General features: G+C 48.2%; 1 protein-coding gene across 2 annotated transcripts in view; it reads left to right on the forward strand.

The window, feature by feature from the left end:
- Positions 1-5,952: 5,952 nt before the first annotated feature.
- Positions 5,953-25,225, forward strand: part of LRIG1 (leucine rich repeats and immunoglobulin like domains 1) — an 87,933-nt gene continuing 68,660 nt past the window's right edge. Inside the window, exon 1 of one of the 2 annotated variants that reach the window (XM_056501254.1) lies at positions 5,953-6,578. In XM_056501254.1, the coding sequence (XP_056357229.1) occupies positions 5,968-6,578 (611 nt within the window). In that variant the 5' untranslated portion in view covers positions 5,953-5,967. Of the gene's footprint in view, positions 6,579-23,041; positions 23,062-25,225 lie in introns of those variants that run through there. The other variant, XM_056501255.1, reaches the window with a different exon arrangement.

Below are 25,225 nucleotides of genomic sequence, written 5' to 3' on the forward strand. Positions count from 1 at the left end.
ATATTTTGAGAGATTCTTCTCAGAGCCTCTAAGCCACAGCAGGGCCCTGCCACATATTTTGTTCTCCATATAATGATGCTGTGCCATTTGTATTGCAGTATTGATGCACTCCTGGGTGGTACCAGCAGGATGAGAAGTGTGGTTAATAGTTGGCTTCAAGGGCCAAACAGAAATATCAGCCTGCAGTTCAATCCCTAGCCAAGAATGAGGCACTCAAGCAAGGAAACAGATTTCTTTCCTAAACAAGGGATCAAAGTATGATGAAGCAGTGGACAAATCTTAATATCTTCCAGCCAGATGAAGCAACAAAAGACAGTTTGGTAGTAACAGCCCATAGTAATCACAGAGGCAGTAACTGAGTCCCAATAAAAGTTGTCACAAGGTATCTTGCCCCACTTCCAGTATGGATAAAGATCAAGGACATGAGTTGGGGAAAAAAATAGCTCTGACCTGTAAGGCAGTGCTTGCTTGCCAGATGCTTCCAAAGTCTGGCTGCTGGTCATTCTGCAATCATCTTCCTTAATTGTTGTATGGGATCTGGACCTCTGAGAACAGCCCTAACTTGTGCAACTCTCAGCTAAACTTGAAAACCCTGCCAGGCAGAGACCACCCCTGCTGATGGTGACCTTCATCTGCAGAAAAAAGACTGGACAGTGAGCTATTAAATAAATATGTTTTAAATTATACATTTAAATATGTTTATTAATTATTAATATAATATAAATACTCTGCTTGGCAGTTTTTTTCCAGAGGGCAACCTGCATTTACTCCATGTGGGTTTTTCCTTATCTGAGCCCACAGAGGGGTTGGGGTTGTTTTAGGGCAGGGTGAGTTACCTTTTTTTGACATGAAAGTCCCTGAAAGTCAAGTCAACAGCCACCAGCAAGGAAATACAAACTTTACTCTGGAAACACTTTGGAGCCCACTTCTTCCATTAAGCAAGCTCATGGCTCATTTCCCCACTCACACAGAGAGAAGAGCTTACAGTGAAATAAAGCATCTACTGCTTTTCAGCTGCACATGGAGTCTCCAGCCCTTTCTAGAGACTTATCCAGAGTGAAGAAATAGTCTTGATTTAAAGCATCCCTATCTGAAATGGATTAAACTTCTCCTCCAAGATTGCTATTTTTTATTTTCTATTGTCTGAGCAGGGGCAGGTGACTCCAATTTTATCTGCAGCAGGATTCCAGCTTCCTTGCTCCACTTGCATCTTTTCATCTAACACATTCCTCTGGGGTTGCAAGAACTTCACCCTTCCCTCTCAGCCTAGAGGTGAGAGCAAGGAGCAGAAGTCACACCATGTAATTATGGTTATTATGCCAGTTAATAGAGCTGCTCACAGCATAAACACTGCTAGCACCAGTCACTGCTGGGAACAGCTGTGGCTCCAGCTCTGCTCCTGCTGTTGGCACAGATCTGAGTCCAAGCCCAGATTTGAAGAGAAAAGCCCAAAACCTGCCAGCTTGCACATGGGGCCAAATCTTTCCCTGGGCTTGGGGAAACCTCTGGGGTTTGGAGTTCAATGTGATTAGTGTAATGTTATGCTGAAATGTGTGATCCAAGCAAACAGTTTTCAGACTTCAGGTCTACCAGATTTCTTCCTGCACTTTCCTTGTCTGCCAAAAAAAAAAGACAAGCCCATTGCCTTGTCTACAAAAAAAAAAAAAAAAAAAAAAAAAAAAAAAAAAGAAGCTTTTAAGCTTTGTAATCTCCAGGTATGAGTACTACAAGTTGAGTACTATTCACTCTTACCATGTATTTTGCCCAGGCAATATTCTAGTGCTGTCTTTTTCTCTCTCCCTTCTGTCTTGACAAGAAACTGCTGTCATGCTATTTTGATAGTCTGCTTTTAGAAAGATGAGATAAACACACACACATTTATGCAACAGTTTTATCAGAAGTCCTTCAGTATAGGAAATAAAAAGGAATCGGAGGTGGCAAAGTTGTGACAGAACTTGGATTTAGTTAATTGGATCTACTTATTTGCACCATTTTTTACTAACTGCCTGTGTCAGTTCCGGGCTGAGAAAGGAATTTAACTCATTGCCTGTGAAAAATGAAATGACAGCAGCTACTTGAGTGAACTTTCACATTAACGAAGCATGATCTGGTCTTGATCAAAGCCCTTATGTTCCTGGAGGACCAGAGTTCAAGCACCAGCCTCTAATTTCAAGAGAAGAATAGGTTTATGTGTCATTGCAAGGTAAACTTCAGAGTTTGAGGCCAAGGTAAGCTTTCATGTCAGCACTGTTAGTGACCCTATACTGAAGCTTGATTTGATCATCTCTTCCTTTAATTCTCACTGTCATATGCTGCCTCCTGCTCAGCTGAGCTGGCTTCAGCCATGTGAGCAGTGAGAGGTGATGTTATCAACTGCCAGTGCTTCCAGGCACCTGGGCATCATGTCATGCACCTTGCAGTACCAACAAAACAAGCTCTGAGGAGCAGGCTTGGGATCCAAGAGAGACAAGACACCAGCTTTGGGTGGCAACAAGCCATAAAACTGTCCTTGCAGGTCTGGTGTAACCAGAACAACTAATAAACCTCTGGAATGCTGATGCTGTGGTTGATCTGGTTGTTCCAGAGAAACCATCTCTTGCAGCTGGGATGGCAGGAGCCAAATCATGAGCAGCTAATACCAAAGGCCACTGCTAGAGATGTATTTATGTGACTGTTGCTATGCTGAATAGTCACTGCAACTCTGTGCTGTCTCCACAACACACCTGCTGAAAACTTTTTTGGCACCGTGATAATACTGATTGACACCTCAATGCACCAGGTTGACAATACAAGGGTTGTAGCCATGGCAGCAGTCGTTTTGCAAACCCCAACAGCACTGGTGTTGAGTGTAAAGCCATCATGAAAGTTATTAGAAGACAAATGTTGTTACAGATGGATCTGCAGCCCTGCAAACAGAAGTGAATGGAGGAGTGAATGAAAAATGTCAAATTCAAGGAGGTCAAAAAAAGCAAAGGTCCATCCTTTTCTATTTTGCTGCCTCCCACCTTCAGCCTGCCCCAGGAGAAGTCAAATGCATCATTCCCAAAGCTTTGCCATTGTCATCCATCCAGTGTGACACCTCTGGGTGCTCTGCAGATCACCAGGGCTCCTCCTCAGTGCTGGCTCTTGCTCTGACAGCCCAGGCACCTGAGAAAAGCAATATAGATCCTGGGTGGTGAGAAGTTAACTGGAAGGTCCAGCTTGCAAATCAAATCACAGAGAGACACTTCTGCAGGAACCAGGAGGCAGGAACTCAGCTGACACTGCAGATGAAGGGTGCCTGAGCCCGGGTGAGCTCCTGGCTATGCCCCAGGAGCCTGGGGTCACCTGAGGTGAATCATCTGGGGCTGCTTCCCCAGCTGGAAAGCAGGATCACACTTCTGTTCTCACCTCAGTTTGTCTTCTCTGTTTGGATTTCAAGCTCCTCAGGGCTGTGTCTGATACATGTATGTGCAGTTCCTAGCTTAATAGAGTCATGATCCAAACTGAAGCCTCCAGGCACTCCTGGATATTATATCATTGCTAATTTCACAAGAGGTTGCAATCAAATTCCTGTATAAGGGGAAAAAAACCCGTGAAAAATCCCAGAAAGGAATAAAGCAAGCTATAAAAAACTGAAGAACATTTTTGCTGAAGTGGAAATAATGGAACTTTGTCCCCAAATGTATAAAATATGTATTGCAATTAAATTCTCTATTGGCAAATTGCTCTACAATTAAAAAACACAGAAGCTTGAGTGAGGCAATTAGAATAATAGTGGAGTGTTAATTATAGCTTGATGGATTCTGCATGCTGTCAGCAATTACCTTCCAAGTGTGCACTTCTGAACCAACTCCAAATCCACAAAAAGACACCGGCAGAGTTAGAAGTATCTTCCGTGTTGGCATGCCTTTGCCATTTTAAAATTTGTTTTCATAAATACTTTTATAAGCTTTTTAATTAGATTTAATGAGGTTTGAGGAAGAAACATCCTCCATGCTGCACACAGACTCCAGCACAGGCATTGACTTGGGGATGAGGGAGAGCACAACTGAGAAGAGTCTCATTTCCTTCCAGCTGCCCTTATTCTCTGTGCAAGGAAATCTTGTGCTCATCTGAGGTGATTGGACACAGATTCCAGCAGAGTTGCTTCTAGCTTTCTGTTTTATAAAGATTATCTAAAGCTTTCGGATCTCTCTCTCTCTCCGTGGGAAATCCCATACTTACCAAATTGCCTTAATATTGAAAAATATTAACATGAATTAATGAATTAACATCAATTGTTAAAGTTAATTGAAAAGACTGGTTGTCAAATCTGGAAACACTGTAAAAGAAGCAAAAATATTTATTTCTATGATACCATCACTACTGAGCAGGAGAAATCCTCTCCATGAAAAGGCTTTTGGGTCCAGCAGAAGACTTGACTGCTGTCTGTGTCAGGCAGCTGGTGTAGTAAACTAAAAAATCCCTCTGCATTGTGTCAAATAAAATTCATGGCCCCACTGACCAATTTGTAAGAAATCTAGAAGAAAATACGGATAGGCAGGGGGTGAGAATGTCATCATCCAGAGTGAAAGCCTCCCAAAAATGTGTCTCCTCTCACACCTTCCCTCACATCATCAAGGCAGCACTTAATCACTGTGAGCACTGACAGTGATGGTTGAGAAAGACCTTGCAAGATTTTTGCCCAGTTTTGGGACTACAGGCAGGAATGCTGAAGCCCAGGCTGTAAAATCCAAACTGCTCATCATTCTGAGGGCTGGCTTGTCACCTGCCTTCCTCTTCTGTCGGCTGCTGATAATGCTCCACTGTGCTGCTTTTTCCTGCTGCTGGTTCTTACACATGGCTATGGAGAACAGGCTTCATGCTCCTCGTGAGGCTGCCAAAATCCCATGTCCTGCATGGGGAAGAGACACTGAGGCTTTGGCGTGGGACATTCACAACCTTTGGGCCAAATGGAGTTTCTTTGGTTGGGTTTACCGGCAAATTCAACATCACGTATGTTTATTTCGTTCAGCTGAACCTATTCTCTAGGTGACACCAATCCAACTTTGATGCCTCTCATGATTTTGTTCAGCTTATGTCCCACTCTGAACAGCCTGAAATGCCATTGCCTTTGTGCAGCCTGGTTTTTTTTTTTTGGGAAGAGATGCATGATATTGGGATGAGCAGCATGATTGGAGCATCCTGCAGTGCAATGCCCCATTCTGTTTTAGGAAGGAAATACGGCTCTGTCTCTGCACTCAGGAGGAATCTGCAGTAGAAGGTTGCAGATTTAATCAAAGGTTAAGCGGGATTGGCCTGCGATATGTGTTTCTCTCCCTAAAATATCCCCCTTCTCCCCATGTAACTCCTGCTGTAAGGGGTTAAATCGCTCTCCCGCCCGCCGTGGGTGCGCTGAACACTCCAGGAGCTTCCTTCCCTAAATGCTGTGCTGGGCCACATCCAAACTTGAGCAGAGCCAGCTGGATGCTCTCCCCTGAGCTCGGAGCATCCTCCCAGCCCAGCGCTCGGAGCGCATCCCTGCTCCAGAACGAGCCGTGCCCGCGATGCTCCCGGTGCGGCTCCCGGTGAGTCACGGCCCGACCCGCTCGGGCTGGCTGCTCCTCGGCATCTCCCGAGCTGGGATCCACACAAAGGCACATTTGGGAAGCGCATCCTCCGCTCAGGTGTGCCATGGAACACGCGTGAATAACCCATCCCCTCCTGCCACGCGTGTCGCGGCGGAGTGCAGCCCCACGGCCGCTCCGTGGCGTTTCCAGAGGCACAGCCCGGGGTGCGGGGATGCCCGCAGGCCGCGGTGCTCCCGCAGAACCCCCGGTGTTCCCGCAGAACCCCCGGTGCTCCCGGGGGTCCGGCAGCGCGGGGAGCGAGCGCTGGCGCGGCCCCTTTAAGAGGGGCGGCGCGGGGGGGCGGCGGCCGCGCGCGTTCACACCTGGAGTGGGAAATGGGCGGGCCCGCGCTGTGATTGACGGGCCGTGAGCACCAATGGCGCTGCGCGGCGCCGTGGAGGGGGGGACCCCTGACCAATGGCGGCGCGGCGGGGGCCGCCCGGCAGCCAATGGGCGGGCGCGCGGGGGGCGGCGCGGATACATGTTGCGGTGTCGCCAACGTGGGTCCGCGGCGAGCGGCGCTCGGGCCGGGCGGCAGCGGCGGCTCCGAGCCCGCGGCAGCGCACCGGGACAGGCCGGCGCCCGCCGAGCCCGAGCCGTGCGGAGCGGAGCGGGAGGAGCGGCAGGAAGCGCTTCCCGCGGCGGGGACGCGCACTCGACCCGGCCGGCAGTGCCCGGCGCATGCCGGTGCCGTAGCGCCCCGCGGGGCCGGCGGCCGAGGCGATGCTGCGGGCGGCGGAGCGGCGCTGAGCGCCCGCGGTGTGAGCGCTGCTGCCGCCGCCTCCTCTCGCCGCGGCCGTTCCCCGGTGCCGGATACAAAATGGCGCTGCCGTCACGGGCGGCGGCGGCGCTGCTGCTGCTGGCGCTGCTGGGCTCGGCCGCCGCCGGCTGCCCCGCGGGCTGCGCCTGCGGCGGGGACGCGCTGAGCTGCGGCGGGCTGGCGCTGCCCGCGCTGCCCCGGGACCTGCCCCGCTGGCCGCGGCACGTGTGAGTACCGGGGGGCACCGGGGGCGGTGCGCGGGGCTCGGGCAGCCAAACCGCCGCGCGTTGGCTTGTTGTCAAAGACAGGAAAACTTTAAACAAAAACCCCCGCGGAACTCCGGTTTGTTTGTTTGAGCCTTGCGGGCGCTGGGCTGCGCGGTGCGGAGCGTGTCCCGCGGTGCGGTGTCCCCTCGGGGATGGGGGATGGCGGGGTCGGCCCGGTGATGGGTTCGGTGCTGGTCCCGGGGAGGTGCTGTGGTTCGGGCTCCCGTGTCTCGGTCCGTGCGGGGCTGGCCTCGGGTGTCCCGGGGGAAAGGGAGCCGGGAGCGGGTTTGGTGTCTCAGCGATGGGATCTGCTGCAGATAACAGCCAGCTTGGGCTTCCGAATCCTTATTAGGGCATCGTCCGTCCGTCCATCTGTCCGTCCGTCCGTCCCGGGGCTGGGAGCGGGGCGCGCCCGGCTCCCCGAATCCGGACCCCAGCTCCGCCGCCGCTCTTCTGGCTTTTAATGCTGCCAGCTTTTAATAGGCTGTGAAATTCGGGGGATCGGAAGGGAGTCGAGGGTTTTGTGGCGTTTCGGTAAAATCCAGGTGTTTTCCAGCGAAGGCGGCGCGGCTGGCTGCGCTCCCTCGGTCCTTTGGTGTGTATAAGTTGTGGAGCTGCGGTGTATCGCATGTCCTGGGGCTGCTGAGCTCACAGCCCCGCACCTGGCGGCTGCTGCGGCACCGTGGGGTGCTTTTTACCCCTTAGGAGGTGTTTTCAAAGTGCTCAGGTTCGTGTCCAAGCGCAGAGTTGTGTGTCTGCTGTTTCCCGGGAAGTGCGGCGGGTCCGCTCCCGTTGTGTGACCGCTGCTCTGGGCTCGGAGAAGGTGAAATAAAACATTAAACACTTAAAGCTCAGGAGATTCAGGATGAAAAGTGTGCTCAGCATTGAGTTCGAGTCGTTTAACAGTCCAGGAGTACTGAGAGTGTGTGTGTGTGTGCTCACAAACTTGTGAAACTGAGTGCCTGAGCTGTTAGCTAACTTCGGGAAATCGGTGTCCAGAAAGGGAAACAGCGCTTCTGTTGCGGGGCCTTTCTGCTTTTTGAACAGATTCATAGATCATCGAATCTCTAAAACCTGGCTGCAATAGATACTCCTCAGCCTTGCCAGGAGAGAGGACAGTCACTGAAGTGTTGCTGGATATCATCCAGCTCCTTATTAAGAAGAATTATTAGAGTTTTGTCGCGTTCTCCTGGTGGTGTTCACTTTTAGCTGCAGAAGTGCCTTGTTTTACATGAAATTATCATGTCTCATATTGAGAGGAACGTGTGGCCTCTGTATTAAAGCCCTGACTCATCCCATTCACCTGTTGCTCTGAAGGATCTTTCCCTCACCTTTCAGAACAAGTTTTTAACAATTCCAGCATTCCCATGCACGTCTTAAAATAGGATGGTGTATCTTTGTTCGGGCAAGGAAGTGCGTTAATATCCCAGACAGAACAAATTTATTATTGAGTGTTTTTTTCCGGAGTGCTAATACCCAGGAGTGTCTTCTTCAAGTGGAGCAGGTTTTGGAGTATCTTGTGTTGAGTCAAAATTTTTTTTGTGAAGTAAGAACACGTATAAATCTTCTGCTATAGACCTATGGGTTCTTGATCTTTTAGACACTTACAGTTTGTAACTTTGTATGTTGCAAACTAACAAGAATTGATTAAAACTATGACTTTTGTATATGGAAATGCAACATTAAGGCTTTTTCCCCTCCTCATAGCTAGTGTAAAAATAAGAGATTGAAGCTGTTGCAAATACTTCTGTTTTTTCAGAACTAGAAACAGTGTTACTCTTAACTACTTAAAATTAGCTATTTCAGTTTAGGATCACAAGGATGACGCATATTTTTCAGGCTTTGTGGGATCATAAATTAATTTGCGAGTGAACAGCAGAGAGTTGATAACTCACTTCTTGAGTGGTTAAATGCTCTCTATAAAAGCACCGTGTGCAAGTATCTCTTGCTTTTTGTATTTTTTTTCTTTTTTTTTTTTTTTTTTTTTTTTTTTTTTTTTTTTTAACGAGAAAGAAGGCGAGTGTGGAGGTCTGCAGTGGTCCGTGGCTGATGCGGGGGCGCAGCCCAGAGGGTGCGGGTTCTCCAGCCGTAAATCGGGTAGGGACAGGCGATGTTGGAGCTGTGCATCCCGCATCTGGTCCCTGCTGGGCAGGCTGTATCCCGCCGGGGGTGATAAGCTTGGGCATGTTGGATCGCTAATAGGAGACGAGATAAAACCCAGCTTCCAGTGGCTCTGGTGGCACTGCTTTAACTTCATTAAGGCGCTATTGAACAATCCCTCTTTAGCAGTTTATCTTTATTCCTAACGAGTGCCACAATGCTGAGGCAGTGCTTGGAGTCGGCTTTCAGTGTGTTGGAGATAAAGCTTTTGTTTGTGGGGTTGGAAATGCGGCTCGGCAGCCGGGGAGGGTTCTGGAGCAGACTTAATCACGCCGCTATTTTGTCAACAGGACTATCAGTACCGAGGAAAAGCACTGGAGCTTTTTGAAACTATTGTTATTTCTCTGCTGGCAGCAGAGCTCGGAGTTGTAATTTTTCTCCCAAGCTTTCAGAAGGAATAGCTGATACTCAGAGGGGCTGCAGTCTCTCATATTTAATGTAGTATTGCATGGATGGTTTTAGATTGATTTGTTTTACTTTGTTTGTTTTTTTTTTTTTTTTTGTTTTTTTTTTTTAATATTTTTATCTTTCTTAAAAGCAACAGGCAGCTCAGCCCTCTGTACCAGTTATATAAATGTTCTTGACTTGCTGCACAGGGCACGTTGCAACACTGCCATGACCCATCCCATCCAGCAGCAGCTGGGAAGGGCTCCTGGTGCAAGGGGACAGTCCAACCCTGCTGGGCAGCTGATGTGCACAGAGCTCCTTTGCAGTGCTGAAGTTTGTTTTTACAGCAGAGTGTTATGTATGGCATAAAGTTTAGGGCTAAGCTTAAGTACAGAGTGCTTGGTGCCCCAAAAAAGCCAGGGCTCAAGCAGTTTTGGTGATGTGGAACATCCTCTGTATCCTCTGCTTCTGTCTCTTCACACATTTTGATTTTTGAGGAGTGACAAGAGGTATTATCTTTAGGCATCATGTATGACTGGGGTTTTTCCTTTGCTATTTAGTGATAAAGCAGCAATATTTTAGGTACAGCTTTTGGTGAGAAGATTTAGGGACAGTGAGGCTGTGGTTGAATAGTTAATTCATTGCTAGGTCTGCAGTAAAGACAGTTTTTATTCTAAACAGAAGTATTTTGCATTTTTGACCCAAATGACTGTGGGATGTTTTGGGAGATACTGACCATCCGTGCATGAGGATCCCTCTGGGTCAGGATGTGTGTGCCTGGCACGTCTGGGAGCAGGCAGAGTCCTCGGGTACCCAGGAGAGCTGGGCTGAGAGCTGCTGTGTTTCCCAGGAAGGCTCTGGGTTTGGCTCTATGGATAAGTTGCCCCGAGGCACCAGCTGCCTGCGTGCTGGCTCTTTGCACCGTGCTGCTGCTCTCTGGGGAGAGAATGCTTTTTAGAGTCCTGTGGGTGCCTGTCAGTGGTTTCAGGGTCTGGGAGTGCATTTGAACCGGGAGCAGTCTATTTCTGTGCTCAAGTGTATACATACAAAGACTTCGTTCAATGAAAATTGTTTGTGTCACAAAATTCCCTGTAAATTTCTTGCTGAACTGGCATTCTCATGTGTCGGCTCCTGTTGTTTTGCTTTCACATGTCAGGGCAGCTTCTTTGCTTGCTTGGTAAGGGGCTCTGGTCATGCTGGTTGCATGGGATATTTTGGAAGAAGGGCATTACTTGCTCTTGGGCTCTGCAGTGAATCTGCTCCTGCTGATGCTGGTTGCATGGGATTTTTTTGGAAGAAGGGCATTACTTGCTCTCGGGCTCTGCAGTGAGTCTGCTCCTGCAGATGCTGGAAGAGGAGCTGGTGAGGGGGGACTGTCCTGCTGGCAGTGCTGGGAGGGGGAGTGCTGCTGGCAGTACCTCTCCTGCATGCCCTGCTTCCAGGCCTGCTGAAATAATGGAACAAAGATTAAGTAATGGTCACCCTGGGCTCCTGGCCCCGTGCAGCTGTGGAGCTCAGTGTGCTGGCTGCCTGGGGGGCTGCAGCCTTTGGGAGGATGGCTTGGTGCAGGTGCTGGTCTCGCTCCTCCTGGGGCAGCAATGGAAACCCAAAGCCTGGGTGGTGCTCCAAGGGGGTTTTCCTGCTCAGGTGGGACAGTGCTGGAGCTGGTGGTGCTTGTGAAAGGACTCCTGTGTGGCTTGCAGTGACACAGATGTGGTGTTCTGCAGCCTGTCCTTGCTGTGCCCTGCTCTGGACAGTCCCCAGGGCTGCAGGATGGCTCTGCACTTGCAGGGATCAGCTCCTGCCCTGGAGCCTGCCCCGGTGGGTAACAGCAGAGCAGTGCCTCTCCGGGGCTGCTGCTCAAGCACAAATAAATACACGTGCTTGTGAGTAAATCCACCCTTCCTGTGCGAACATGTGTCGGTGGATCCGCTGACCACCCTCAGCACGCTGCAGTATTTATTTATCAGCTCCTACAGGAGGGCTGCAGTTACCAGCAAGCCTCTGCATCTGAGCTTCTCATCTCCATCCCACACTGAGCCACAGCCGGGCAGACATTGGCTCATTGGACTAGGATTAAAAGTAAATAAAATACTGATAAAAGGAAAAAAAAATAAAAATCCCCATTTAAGAAACCATTCTGGCTCTCGCAGAGGCCCCTGGCTTCTAGTGGAAGGCTCTAGGAGCCCCTCAGCCTCCTCTGCATATTCCTCTCTCCTTTTGAGAAACTTCACAGGCCTTTAATCACTCTGAGACTTTTCCTCTCTGCAGTGACTGCAATTTGAAACGCAGGGGTCCCATACAAAAGAAGCAAGTGCTCAATGGGCTGTGTTAATATTCAGTGCCATTTACAATGGGTGCAGTTTGAAAAGGGGAGAATGGATGGTCTGGGAGCTGGGGGAGGAGGAGCTGCAGAGGGAAAATTCCCAGGACAGGGGAACCAGCATCTCAGTAGGCAGTAAAAAAAAAAAAAACCAAACACACCATCAAGTGTTCTCTAGAAAAATCAACTATTATGTGTTAGGTACAGTTTAATATTTTTTTCTTTGCTTGTGCAAAGTGCTCTACAGTTTTCTGGTTGTAAGGTATGGGGGTGGCTGAGCTTTGCTGGATTTCCTGCTTGGAATTTAAGGAGCGAATGTGAGGTTGATTGTCTTATCCCTTTGCTTGTTGGCATCAAGAAGCTAAGTGTGGTAAACTAATACGTTTGAGACCCCAGACACTTCAACAAAGCACTTCAGGTACTTAAATGCTTCCTCAAGCATGGGTGAGATTTCACTTCCCTGCTTAAGATGCTGCTGAGTCCTGTCTGATGGGGATTTAGGCAGATGTAGAAGTGCCTGGAAGTGGGGCTTTTTTGGTGTGAGGCTCACCTGGTGCAGGGAAGTCTGAGAGGAAGGATGGTCCCAGACTGCAGCTTCAGAGCAGCCTGCTGGAAGGGCTCAGGGTGCTTTCATGTTGAGGCAAATCCCCCAGGAATTGTCCCTGAAATGCCCTTCTGGCTCTGTGCTTGCACCTGGGCTCAAGAACATCTCCCACGGGAGTGCAGGGCAGCTGGAATTGCTGAGTGCCACCCTGGGCATGCCCCAGCAGTGCCCAGCTTTGGGTTCTGAGGGCTTTGATCTGTCCAAGAGGGGATCAGATTTTGTCTTGAAGTTTGAGTGGCTGTAAATTGGGATGATGGCTCTCATTCCTCAGCAGGCAGCTCTGCTCAGGGCTTGTGTATTGGCCCTGGTTTGTGTATTGGCCCTGACTGGTGTGTTAGCCGCACCCAGAAACTCTCAATTAGGGCTGCTGGGCTTTTAATTGATCTCGTTGGCTGCCCTGCCAGACACCTTGGATTGAGTTAGCTCAGCTCATCAGCTTTTAACACAATCATTTTGTGCTGCTAACCTAATCACCCAGTGTGACTCCCTTGTCTTGCAGCGTGGAGCAGGATGGGGTCATGTGGATGGATGCAGCAGAGATAATTCAGATTAATGTTGCCTCCAAGAGCCATCTGTGGAAAATCCAGGCTTCAGGTTGATCAGCTCTGCAGGACCTGGGCTGGGCAGGAATTAGCACCTCATGCAGGGTGAGGGGGGTGATTTAACAGAATTTAGCTTGGGTGAATAACAGTAAATAAATAAAGCACCTTGGTCTGGACTGTGATTTCATGCACCCCCGACAGCTCTCCCTGCTGGCTTTTAGTGGCTTGTAAGAAAGAAGTAGAGTGTGAGGCTCCAGGGTGTGCAAGGAGAAACAAAGGGTTTCTTCCTGCACACTCTGGAAAAAACCTGTTTCCTGGTACATCCAGCTATTAAATGATGCACTATGATTTATTTTTTTTTTTCCTAGCATGCACAGAGGCCTAAGTCAAGGACCAGGATGCCGTTGTGCTAATGCACCACATGAAATACCTCTTATTGTTGTAGCTGAGTCATCCATTAATAGTTAACCAAGGGCTGTGCAGCAGCCCCAGCCTCCTCTGGTTCAGAGCAGGACCACAACACGTGTCATGTGTTACACTCCCTCATTATGTTTTCACCATGTTGTCTCTCAGGCCACAACCATATAATTTTGGAGATGTCTAGAAGCAGGCCCTGCTATTTTGGGGACACCTCTCAAGACCTGATGACGTGTCACATGCAATTCCAGGAGCATGGTTCACTTCCACGTGGTTCCATTTTCAGTTTGAGTATGAATTGAAGGACAGGTCTCAAACTGCAGCTATCTGTGTAGCTTTTATTAACCCTGCTAGATATTCAGACAGAATAGTTATTTGCACCTGCCATGGCTGTTTGTAGCATGTGGCTTTGTGTGGATTTCAGAAGTATAGGAGACTTAACAATTGAACAATTTGATGTAGAGCTACAGATTCTTGAAATGTTATACACAAGTTGCATTTGAAAATGCATTATCTGCCTAAAGCTTTGTCCTGGAGATAAGTTTTATATGCAAGAGAATTTGTCTTTCTTTTATTTTGCTTTCCAGGGTGGGAGGCAGGGTTTGGATAGTGTTGATATTGCTGCTCATAATGGGGCAGTAACTTGTATGAATTTTCCTATGTCTTTTTTGGACCTGCTGGGGCAATCTCATTATTTTTTGAAATTAGCAGAGGTGCAGTCTTTAAGTATAATTTTTGTGAATCCTACTCAACTTTGCTTGGTTGCATTTGCAAATGTTTCCCCTTTGAAGGTGATGAATCCTTTCAGATTAGAGAACACACCCTCCTGAATTCTATGGCAACTTGGCTGTGAAATCTTGAACTGAAGTGCTTTCTCTTATACCACCTCCTCCAACTTTTAGGTTTTTTTCTCCCTACAGGAAGGCAGACAAACCCTCAGGTGCAAGGAGGAAATGAGAAATTCAGAATGCTAAGTCTGGGCAGTGCTGCTGCCCACTTGCCACACACAGGGACAGGGATTCATCCTCACCACTTGCATGTTTCTCTGGTTGCCCAAAGCTTGTGATTTTGGGATGGGCTCTTGCCAGGATGGAACCCTGCTGTCTTTCCATACTCCTCTGCTCTGGAGAGTTTACCATCAGCACTAGCTGCTCACAAGCCTCTCTCCAAACTGCTGACCTGCAAGTTCCAGACACACTTTGCCTAGCTGGTGTTCAGGCTGCTTTATAACTTCACTTACTGTGTTTTAGCCTGCTGCATGCCAATATAAACACAAGTTTTCTATGTTATCTGTCATCTAAAAAGTGCTCCTAAGAAGTGCTGGCTGTCCAGCAGGGCATGCAGTGTGTGTGGCACTGCTCAGCTGCTTCCCAGTGCAGAGGGGACTGGGGCAGCACTGGTGGAAGGGATTCCCTTGGAGGTGACAGGTTTTGGTGGCCATTGATTTGTAGTCACACTTAGCAGGCAGTGCTGGAGGTGTCCTGTGTGTGCAGGTGCTGCACTGGGGTTTGCTGTGGGTGGTGTCCATGTAGGAGTGGGTGGTGGGAGACTTTGGGGGGCTGGGGGGAAGCTGCTGGTCTGTGTGTTGTGTCCTGGGTAATAAAACAGCGACTGTAGGAAGTGGCCTGGCTGGAGGCCCTGTGAAAAATTGCCCCCTAAATGTGTTCCAGTTGTCCAAACACCAGTGTCTCTCCTTGCTGTGCTGTGAGCAGGGGGAGCTGGAGCTGCTGCTGCTGCCTGGGGAGCAGCCCCAGGCACCCTCTGCTTGCTTTTTGCTGTTTCTCTGCCATCCACCCAGGCTTCAGAGCTGTGGAAAAGCACCAGAAACAGCCCTTTAACATAGGTTTAAAAACTGTCCCCTAGCAGTGTGGACAGGATGAGCTCTTCTGCATTCCATGGGTAGGCAGCCTGAATTTGGCTGTTCCCCTGCACTAGGTGGTTGATTTGAGATGGAGAAGGAGGTGCATGGAGCCATGGGGTTTCTCCCTCTCTCAGGAGGCTTTGCAGCCTCAGGGGATGAGAGCATGGAGGGATATGTCAGGGATGGCCATGTCTGTCATTTGCAGAGGGTGAGGTGTGTATTGATCCTGGATGTTCTGCTTCTCTCATGTTCCTTCATCACTCACCCACCCACCTGCTGGTGGCACAGGCATGGCAGAGCTGCCAGGGGCTGTGGCACAGGGCACTTGGCTGGTGCTGGAGGTTTTGCTGCCTATGGGAGCCAGGAGAGCATCCTGTGCTCTGTTTGTCCATGCAACTCACTGTGAACCTTTGTCCCTCTCTGAACTGCAGCACAGTCACATCCACACTTGTATTTCATTTGTTTTGGCAGTGTGAGGAGACTTCTCCTGTTTTAGGAGATTTAAACAAACCATGTGATGTTTTATTTTGAAAGGTGTCATAATAGTTTGTGCTTTTTCTTTGCTAAGTGTATTTTTGTGCTGTTCCTGTCTGTTGGTCTATAAACAACTCCGTTCATTCTTTTTCCTCCTTAAACAAGTCATCTAAATCAGAATTTCTGGCTTTTGAACACCTTTGGATTCTTTTGGAGTAGTGCATGCATTTTGTATATAAATCAGTAAATAAAAAATAGTGTGGTGTTTTTTGTTTTTTAGACTTGTCTGAATAGGAAGGATTTGTGAGAGTTTTGCCATCTTTGTTTCACATGGTTGTAAACCTCTTGTATATTCTCCCACTTTCTGACCTTTGTTATTGAGGTGGTGACCACCCAAAGCTGTTGACCTTGATTAAATTAAGGGGCTTGAATGACTGTTCATAAGAGTGGGTAAATCAACTTTCTGTTACAGTAGGTTAGGCTTCTTCCAGGAAGAAGGTGCCTTCACAGCCTGCTGGGCATGGGGCTGCCAGCTGTGGGTGACAAGCAGTGGCCCTGGGTGGCTGCATCCCTCTGGCAGCACTGGGGCTCTTTCCCTGGCTGTCCAGGGGTCTGGGATTTACAGCCCCTGTGGGGAGAAGGCAGAGCCATGCAGCTGGGCAGCATCCTTGGGAGATGCCAAATCACAGCCCAGGCTGTTTACTACAGTTTTTCATGGCTCCTTAGCACTTGTCTCAAGTGTTACCACTTTGTGGTCTGCTTCACAAGAGCCTGAGCTGTCCTTTCAGCTGGCAGGGACACTGGGGCTGTGCTGCATCCCTCTGGGTGTCTCCAGGCTTACACTGAGCTCCCAGGCTCTCCTTTATTCAGACTGCAGAGGGTTTCCCCATTATATTCCCTGTGTGTCCCTGTGCTCTGTGATTCCCCCTCTCACAGCCATGGTGTGTGATAACCATGGTGTGCTCAGGCTGCCTGGACTCTGTGTCCTGCTGTTCACTTTGTTTGCTTCTCTCTCCAGCTGGGAATTCTCAGTCCAGCTCAAAGGCAGGGCTTGAAGCACCCTGTGTGCAAGTTGTAATGCCAGCCTGGGGCTTTGCTGGGGAACAGGCTGTGCACCATTAGGATTGTCATAGATGGTTTTTTTTCAAGTAAAAAACCACAAATCCACCCTTTTTGGGGGAGGATGAGATGGCAGCTGAACACTTTTGGGCCCAGGTTAATTAATGTTGCTTGGCTTGTGAGGTGCATAGTTAAAAGAAGAGGAATTCAGCACAGACTTAGAGGTCTGTGCACTTGGAAACAAAATGGGAAAGTTTCCCTGTTCAACAAGTTCTAATTACTTCCTCTATGGTTTCCTGAGTAATTCTGACTGCTGGTTATAAAGCAGTCTCTTGCCATTGCAGGGTGCATCATTCCCCAGATCTCCCTTTGCCTACCATCCCATCCCTGCATGCTCCCTGGGCTGGTGGCAGCTGGGGACAGTTCCTTCACCAGGGCTCTGTGATAGACAGTAACAGCAACAGCCCTCGTGAGACTGGGGTTGGGAGTGAATTGAAAATGTGCATTGAAATATTTTGGGGAGGTTATGGTCTGTCATAAATGAAAAGCCTTTTGATGGTTTTCCTGCTCTTTAGGTTTGAAATGCAGAACTGGGGACTTGTTGGGAAGCTGGGCACAAATAAATGCTAAGAATAAATGCCAAGCTCCATAGGCAGGAGCTGAGCCTTGCTTTGGTGAGACTCCTCAGCCTGAAAATGGCCCTGTGATTAAAGCAGTGCAGATCTGTCTCACCTAAGGTAACCCTGTAAACATTAGGCTTTATGGATAAGCTAGAGGTTTAGTTTTCTCAGTTTCATGGAATGCAAGGGGTATTTCCAGAGGACAAGTCAAGCACTGTCCCAGGAGCCAGGCAAACAAAAAAAGCAAGTGTGGCTTCTTTGGTGCTTGTGGATGAGGGGGCATTGGCATTTGGGTGGGTCCTGTCTGGGAGAAGAGACTCTCTGCCCAGAGCTTTTTTACAGCATGATCATCTCTGTAAAGGCCAAGAAAACTTGGATCTGGAAGCTTGTTTTATTTATTCATTCCTAACTGCAGCCCTGCTTTGAGGGGAGCACATGGAGCCATCAGCCTTGCTGGGCATGCAGCTGTCCCCTCCTGCAGGAAGGGGTTCAGGGTAATACTTGAAATGCAACAGGAAACCCACACTTCCTTCAGAGTTTTGACTCCTGCATTTTTCATCTTGAGCATTTAAAGTTTTCTGCAGCATTCAAGGAAAGTTTTGGTTTCCCTTTGCCCACATGTCAAGCATTCCTGAACAAAGCAGCCTCAAGATTTGTGGAGCAAATTCTTGAAATTCTGCAAATGTTTTGAGCCAAAAAATGTTTGTTTCCAGAAAGTGCCTGACCTAAGTAGGAGTTGGTAGGACTTGGGCATGGCTTAGGAAAAATTAATAAGGCATTTTTATCCCTCTTTAAATTAGCATAATTCTGACCAAAACCACTGTTCCCAGTTTTGAGAGCTGCTGCCTTGTTGTTCTTAAACCACAGCTGTGCTTATTTGAATAAATCAGATAAAAAAAGATGCAGATTTTAAAACTGAGGTTTTCCCTGTTCTTGCGCTGACTTCCCCAGTAATCTTAGTATCATTTCAATCTGGAAAGGAGTTTAGAGGCTTAAAAGTGGGTTAAAAAGAAAGGGAAATAAGGGTGTGTGGCAACTCCTGTACCTGCAGGCACTGCAAACCTGCTTAAGGCTCCTGGGAATGTTCTCTTATCAGAATGTTCTTCTCTGAATGTTCACCTCTGCATGTTTTTCTAGAGGTGATTTGGTTGTGTGGCCACCAGCATCCCCTAGTTTGTGTTCTGCAGCACCCATGTTGCTGTCCTGGCTTGTCATGGATGCTCCAAACTTTGGGTTTGTGCAGTGGATGTCTCCTGCCATGATCTCTTTGTTAGAGGTATGACCATGAGTGACCAGGAAGGGGATTGGTAGGCAGGAAGACTCCTGTGTCTGGGACCACTGACTCATGTATATCTAACCTTATTTCCAAAGCAAACCCTTTGATATTTTGGCCCAAGCATAGGTTTTGTTTTCTTGTTGTTTTTGTGAGCACATTCATGGTGCTGGGGGACTGTGGTGTTAGCATCTTCTCCTCAGGGAAGGGGTTGACTCAGATTGAAATTTCTGATTGATTCCCTTTTTTGCCTTCCCCCTTTTTCCAGCTGAGGTCAGAAACCACTTCAAAGGCTCAGATGTGTTGGTGCCAGATGCCACACAGTTATTGTTAGAAGAATTTGAAATATAATTGAAAACAAACCTTTGTTCAGCCAGGCATAAACTGGCTGTCAACTTTCACTCATGACAGAGGTGGGTGCTCAGCCTCTTCTGCTGGATTTGATGTCTACACACTTGTTCATGGCAGATGAATCACCCATGAATTTACATCTGGTGAATGTTTGCAAAATCTGGAAAATGCATATTTTTAAGGAGGTTTTTTCCTACCTAGGAACCCACACTGATGCTCAAAAGTTGCCAGCATATTTGTGGAATTCCTTGCAGTAATAAAACACATCAAATTGGTCTTGGCAGGCTGATTTCAGTAGGGATGCTCCAAGTCCAGGTTTCTCAGCTTGGCAAGCAGAGCTGTCCCACTTCCTTTTCAGACTCGTCTCCTCTGTGGGATAAAAGGATATTGTTCAATGTAATAACAAAACCATTTGTAAAAGCATGGATAATGCAGATGTCTGCACTCATTTCAGCTTTACTTGCTGAGAAAGCAGGGGCTGGTGTAGGAGGTTTGCAGTCCAGCTCAGCCAGTTTTCATGGGGAAATCCAGCAGCCTGGAGGCTTCTGAAGAGCCCAGCAAACCTTTGCCCAGAGCAGCCCTTGCTTGCCTGCAGCTGGGTACAAGCTGTTGTTTTCATACCCCCTCAGATTACACTTCAAACATGGTACCTGTTGGCAAGGAGCACAGTGTGCTTTAGTTCCTGTTTCTTGCACTTATTTCCTGTATAAATTCAGAGGAGTGCACCAGTCTGTCTTGGATCAGAATTTGAGCTATGCTTGTGCACATTAACCCAGAGCATGGCCCCAGGACCTGTGTGCCACTCACTCCATTCTGTCATGCACCTGCCTGCTGTGACCACCTGGACATCACTTTGTCCCTCCTTGCCTTCCCTTGTGCCAGGATGATGGTCTGAGACCTAAAAGCATTAGTAAAGTGGGGTGTAAGGAGCTGGGTCCCTGCTGGAATTCACTCCTGCAGCCAAAATTGGACAAAAGGGTCCCTCTGGAATTTAATTTAAAAGTCCTTTAGCTGTGATTAGGTTGCTGGATTTGGTGTTTCTTCTCCTTTTAATTTGTCTCCCCTCCCAAAAACACCAGTCTCATTGCATGTGGCTGCCTGTCTGTTGTTTATTATCTTTGCTACACTGTGGTTAGTGCTCACACATGATATTTCTTTGGTTTCAGTACAGACTGAGCGGGTTGTCCGCCCCTGGATCCAAAAAATGTAAACTATTTATAAATGAAAAATACTCTCCAGTTTGAAAGTGCTGTGTTGTCCCCTTTCCATCCAGCATGTGCACATTTGTCTGTTCTTCTGTAATCCCACTGATATAAGTCCAAATTTTTAACAATTTATGGGACTGGGGGCTGTCTGGAGAAAGTTTGATGGGACCTTGTGCTCATGGGGGAGAACATGAAGCAATAGTGATAAAAAGTAATGGAAAAATGTTATTTGGCTGTGCTGCATTCAGTGCAGATACAGCCCCAAACTCAGATAAACCTTCCTGCAGAGTTCAGGGATTCTTGATTTTGATTTTCCAGTTGGGCTCATCTCCATAATAAGCAACTCTTGAAAAACTGGGACAAAAAAACTTATTAGTGTGGCTTAAAATGACCAGAGTGCTTTTTCTGGTACTCTCTGCAATTAAACTGTGTTTGATCTGTTTTGAGCATGTACTTAGTTTTATATTGAGCTAAGAGCCTATGTTTAGTCTCCTAGGGAAGAAAAATAAGAGAGGATTTAATAATATATTCTGGGAGGCTGGGGTAAGTTTTCAGTGCCTGTTTGGACAGCAGGGCAGGAGGTGATGCTGGGTGGGCCAGGAGGGGATGGGCTGGACCAGCAGCTAAAATGGTCAAGCCCAGGGGCAGGAGAAGAGGAGGCTGTGAAGGAAATACAAGGTGTTTAATTGAGGAGCTTGTTAGCCAGCAGCTGATGGGTTGTTTTTGTAGAGAACTCCAGGGGAACTTGAGCTGAGCTGGTTTCCTGGTTGAAATGAGCCTTGATCAGTGATGGAGCTGTTAGAAGTGAGGCATGTGGGCAGCAGAGCCCCTTCAGAAAAAGCTGCCAAAAGAGCAGGAATTATTTTGGTCTATGGTGACATGGTTTTCCATGCAGCCAGGGTGATGGTGAATGAGGTAGGGCTGTCCTGCTTCCTGCTCAGATCTGGAAGATCAGCAGATAGCTGAAAAAACAGGTGGTATTTTTTGGAGGACTGTTCACAGCATCCCAGCAATTCATCATTCAAATGCAAATGGTGGAAACTTTGTCAGTGCCAGTGTGTTCAGGCAGCCTTTGCTATGAAACTGTGATCAGTCTGTAAATGGTGGAAAACATCACTAGTGTAAGCAGTGCATAGAGGAGTAAAACATGAGTGTAAATTCAGCATCCTTTCCAGGTTTTCTGATTGTGGTAATTCCTTGTTCTGTAAAACAACAATTAATGGCAATACAGGGCTTGAGGTTTTAATTTGGACTGTTTGGGAGCACCTAAATGCATTTGCACATCTGTCCTGCACAAGACAGCACTTGCTGGAAAAGGCTGCTGCAGCCTGGCTGGGCCTGTGGAATGAAGCCTTTAATGTACTGATTGCATATTAATGAACAGCCAAGAAGGAGAAACGGTGCCAAAAAGCAGGGAGCAAGAAAGCCAACAATATCAGCACGAACTTTGCACTCTAGAAAGTGTGAAGTGATGTTGGTGAAAGGAGTTTACTGCACAAGTGGAGCACTGTGGTCCTCTTTGATGCCCAAATTTCTGTGCTAGTAAACCCAGGAAGGATAATTGAGCTTGGTGGGTTGCTGTTAACCCTTTCTGCACCCCTTGAATGCTCTCCACTCCTGGGTGTGTTTTGGCTCTGGGGTGTTTGACATGCTGTGTGTGACGTAGGGAGCTGTAACACCTCTTGGAACACATGGTGTTACCATCCACATCTGGTTTGTATCACCTTCAGTGGTTTTACTGCAAGCTCTAGTGCTCCATCTGCACCATTTCCTTTGCCCACTTCTGTCCCACAGCATCAGGAAAGTGAAACCCCAGCCTGGAAAAAGCTACAAAATGGGCTGGTGTATGAATTAATTAATATAATGGCTACTGATAGCAGTGTGCTTTTCCTGGTCCTTGGCAGAAATTGGATATCTTGGCTCTTGCCTCTTCATTAGCTGGTTTCCAAATCCCAAGCTCATTACCAAGTCCCAGGGATGTGGGTTTTGGGGTTTTTTAAGGGCTCCCCACCTGCTTGGAGGGGGAGGCTGGTCCCTGCAGAGCCTGAGTGCTGCTGTGGGTGATGCTGGTGGTGGCACTGTCCCCATGGAGTGCCTGGGGACAGACTGGCAGCTCTGTGGTGGCTTGTCACTTCTGCCTCCCTGCTCCACAGCTCCCTCCAGGAATGTACAGTATTCCACTGTGCAGCTGGGGGCTTTTCTGTCAGGAACATTGGGAGTATTTAAGATGATTTCACAAGTATTTTTTAAATTTTTTGGGGGGGTTTCTTTTGGCTCTGGGCCAATTTTTGCTCGTCTCTGATGTGTAAAGTGGGTTTGAAAAAATGTTGTTTCTCTCTCTTCCCCCATTTAAACATTTCAAGAATGTCAAGTCTTGTCAGCCTTAGCTTTGCTGGGAAAAAAAAAAAAAAAGAAATCCCTTGAGGAGCTTGGGGATGTGTTTTATATGTGATCACAAAACCCTGAGGGGAAGGTAGGTGAGGGAGGGAAGGAGGAGGTCATTAACAAAAGCTTCCTTTATCCCACATTTTAATGAGGCATTGCCATTAAATAGCAGCAGCCACACAAAAATTCAGCCAACCTGACTTTGTTCCCCAGTGTTTAGCCCCTTGGTTTAAATCATGCTCTCACTTTGCTGGTTCCCTGCTATGACCAGAGTTTTCCAAGGAAGATAAACTCCAAATTTGTAACATAAACCTGTTTGGTAACATGGACAAATTAAGACAAGACTTCTCATGGAATTTTTCTGCTGCAGTTACTTATAATCTCAGTGATATGCATGAAGATGGGCACAAGAAGTTTTGTTTTCTGAGGATTTGTGTCTCCAGGGCTGACTGAGGTTTTAATTGACTTCTGCAGAGTGTTCCTGTTATCTCTGGACTGTATTTATTATTGCCCTCCCTTGCCAGCTTGGCTGTCTGTGGTGTATTTTGGGGGTGTGGGGGCTCCTCTTTTCTGCAGTGATGGGCCCAGGCCATCCAAGGGTGCAGTTTGTGCTGGCCCTTGGCTGCTCTCCCTCCCTTGCCTGCCCTGCCCTGGCAGGAGCTCCCTTACCCTTCCCAGCCCTCTGGTCTTATTCCAGTTTTAAACTTGCTGGGGAAGAGGACAGACATCCACAGCCTTGTTCCTTTCTGAGCATGGCTACAGACATGATCCTGCAAAAATGAGGTTTGGTGGCTTTGGTGCATTTACTCTCCCTTGGTGGAGCAGTGGGATGGATATTTGGGGTTTCACAGGGACCTCCTCCTCTTTTCTGGGCTGTTTTGTGTGGGAGGTGCCAGTGGATGCCTGCCCACCCCAGCTTTCCTGCTTTTCCCAATGCAGGGGCAGCTGTGTGCTCCACCACCAGCCACCCTGTTTTGGGGTGTTTTTTGGGTGTTTTTGGGGGCTGTTGGAGGCGTGGGGAGCTGACTGTTCCACCCAATCCCATGCCTGCTGCTCAGCTGGACTTTGGAGCCGAGCTCTGGATGGGGCAGGGGGAAATCCCGAAGAAGGAGGAAATGTTTGTTTAATTGCTGCCTGGTGTAAGGTTCAGGGAGCAGATTGTGAAACAGCAGGGCCAGAGCAGGGCACGGTTCTAACATGTGTGGAGCAGGCAGCCAGCGTGGGGCTGGGGGGGAAGACACTGAGGTTTATTTGTTTGTGTGACTTGTTTTTAATTTAAATAACCTTTATCATTTCCCCTCCCTCTGAATAGTAAGTGATTCCTTATTTATAAAGGCTTCACCTTATTATTCAGCCTGGAATACAGGCTGCACTCCAGCTTTTGCAATTGGGATTAATTTTTGGGATGGGCACAGGCAGGGGGCAGGTAGTGTGAGCCCCCTGTGTTATTTCCTCTGCTGTTGGTGGGCTTTGGCTTCCCTGGTGCATAGCTGGGGCCAGCTGCCTGCTGCCCCTGCAGCTCTGCTGCTGTAAATGAGGCTGGAGTGGGGCTGGGTAATTGCTCTGGGCAGGTTTATGGTGGGGAGGTGTGAAGTGCCCTCTGTCTGTCTGTCTGTCTGCCCCCCTCAAGTGGCTCTGCAGATGGGCAGGGGGAGCTGCTTAGGGAAATAGTGGCATGTTATCCATCTCCAGAGCCATGGAGTCATTCAGATCACAGCAAGGCTTGGGTTGGAAGGGGCCTTTAAACCCGTCCAGCTCCAATGCCTTTGGCCTGTGCAGGGATGCCACCCACTAGACCAGATTGCTTAGTGTCCCATCCATAGGATCATCCTTTCTCCCCAGGGATTGCTTGGAGAATAAAGCCACACTGGGACTTCACAGTGCATCTCTGGATTTCAGACTGAGCTTTACTTCCTAAGGGCTTGGGGGAAAGGTGTCTAAGGAACCATTTGCCAGCTTTTCTTAAATATCCTAGGGATTTCACAGCCAAGTGCAGAGGCTGTTGGAGCTGGCTGGGCATACCAGAAACTTTATGAAATAGTTGGGTTTGATCAACACTTTACTAGTCAGGCTGCTTGTTCCAGTCTTGCTCTCCCTGCCCCAATCCCAGGGAGGCACAGGGTGCTGGGGTTGCTGTCAGCTGTGTGTCTGGGGTAGGTGATGGCACACTAGGACACCTGGCAGTGCCCAGGGTGACATCAGTGCCACAAGGAGAGCAGCAGGGCTGCACCAGGTGACTGCTGTCCCCTGAGGTACAGGGCAGGAGGGGAAATGCTGTGTGCCCTGTTCCACTGTGATGTGTGGGGAATTGCAAGAGCTTTTCCAGGCAGGCTTGCAGAGGTTTGCTGCAGTGGCTGGGTCAGGGTGGTGTGGGAAGGCTCTGTTCATTTGGTGTGAAGGCAGAGGGCTGAATCCACCAGTGCTATGCCCTTAATTTTCATTGTCAGTAGGTTTTCTGGGTGTTTGCTGCCCTAGAACCCCTTGCTAATGGTTCCTGTTTGTCCTGCTCATGTGAACAGCTTCCCTGCTCCTGGCTGTCCAGGTTTATGGTGTATCCTGGAGACTTGTTCTGCTTGGGTTCTCTGCAGACACACATAAATTCACATATTCCTCTTGACCCACATCCTTCCCAGCCTGGATTTGTACTGCTCTTGCATTGCCTTATGGGCCAGCATCCAAATTCAAGCACAAGACAGATATTTGAGGTTGATTCTTTGCTGGAAACCAACTTGCTTTTTTCTCTATAAGAACTGAACAGAAAACTTAAGATATGGGTGGGAGTTTCCAATTAATTTTATGAAGTTATTAGTAAACAGAAATGGAACATTTTCAGCAGCAACAATGCTTTTCAAAAGTTTGCCTAGGAGCAGTTTATTGATTTAGCAAATAGGTGGATAACACAAGCCTGGAGGTGTATGATGGTTAATGTGTAACCATTAAACAGACT

Source organism: Oenanthe melanoleuca, chromosome 12 (assembly GCF_029582105.1).
Source record: "Oenanthe melanoleuca isolate GR-GAL-2019-014 chromosome 12, OMel1.0, whole genome shotgun sequence".
In the NCBI taxonomy this organism is placed as follows: domain Eukaryota; kingdom Metazoa; phylum Chordata; class Aves; order Passeriformes; family Muscicapidae; genus Oenanthe; species Oenanthe melanoleuca.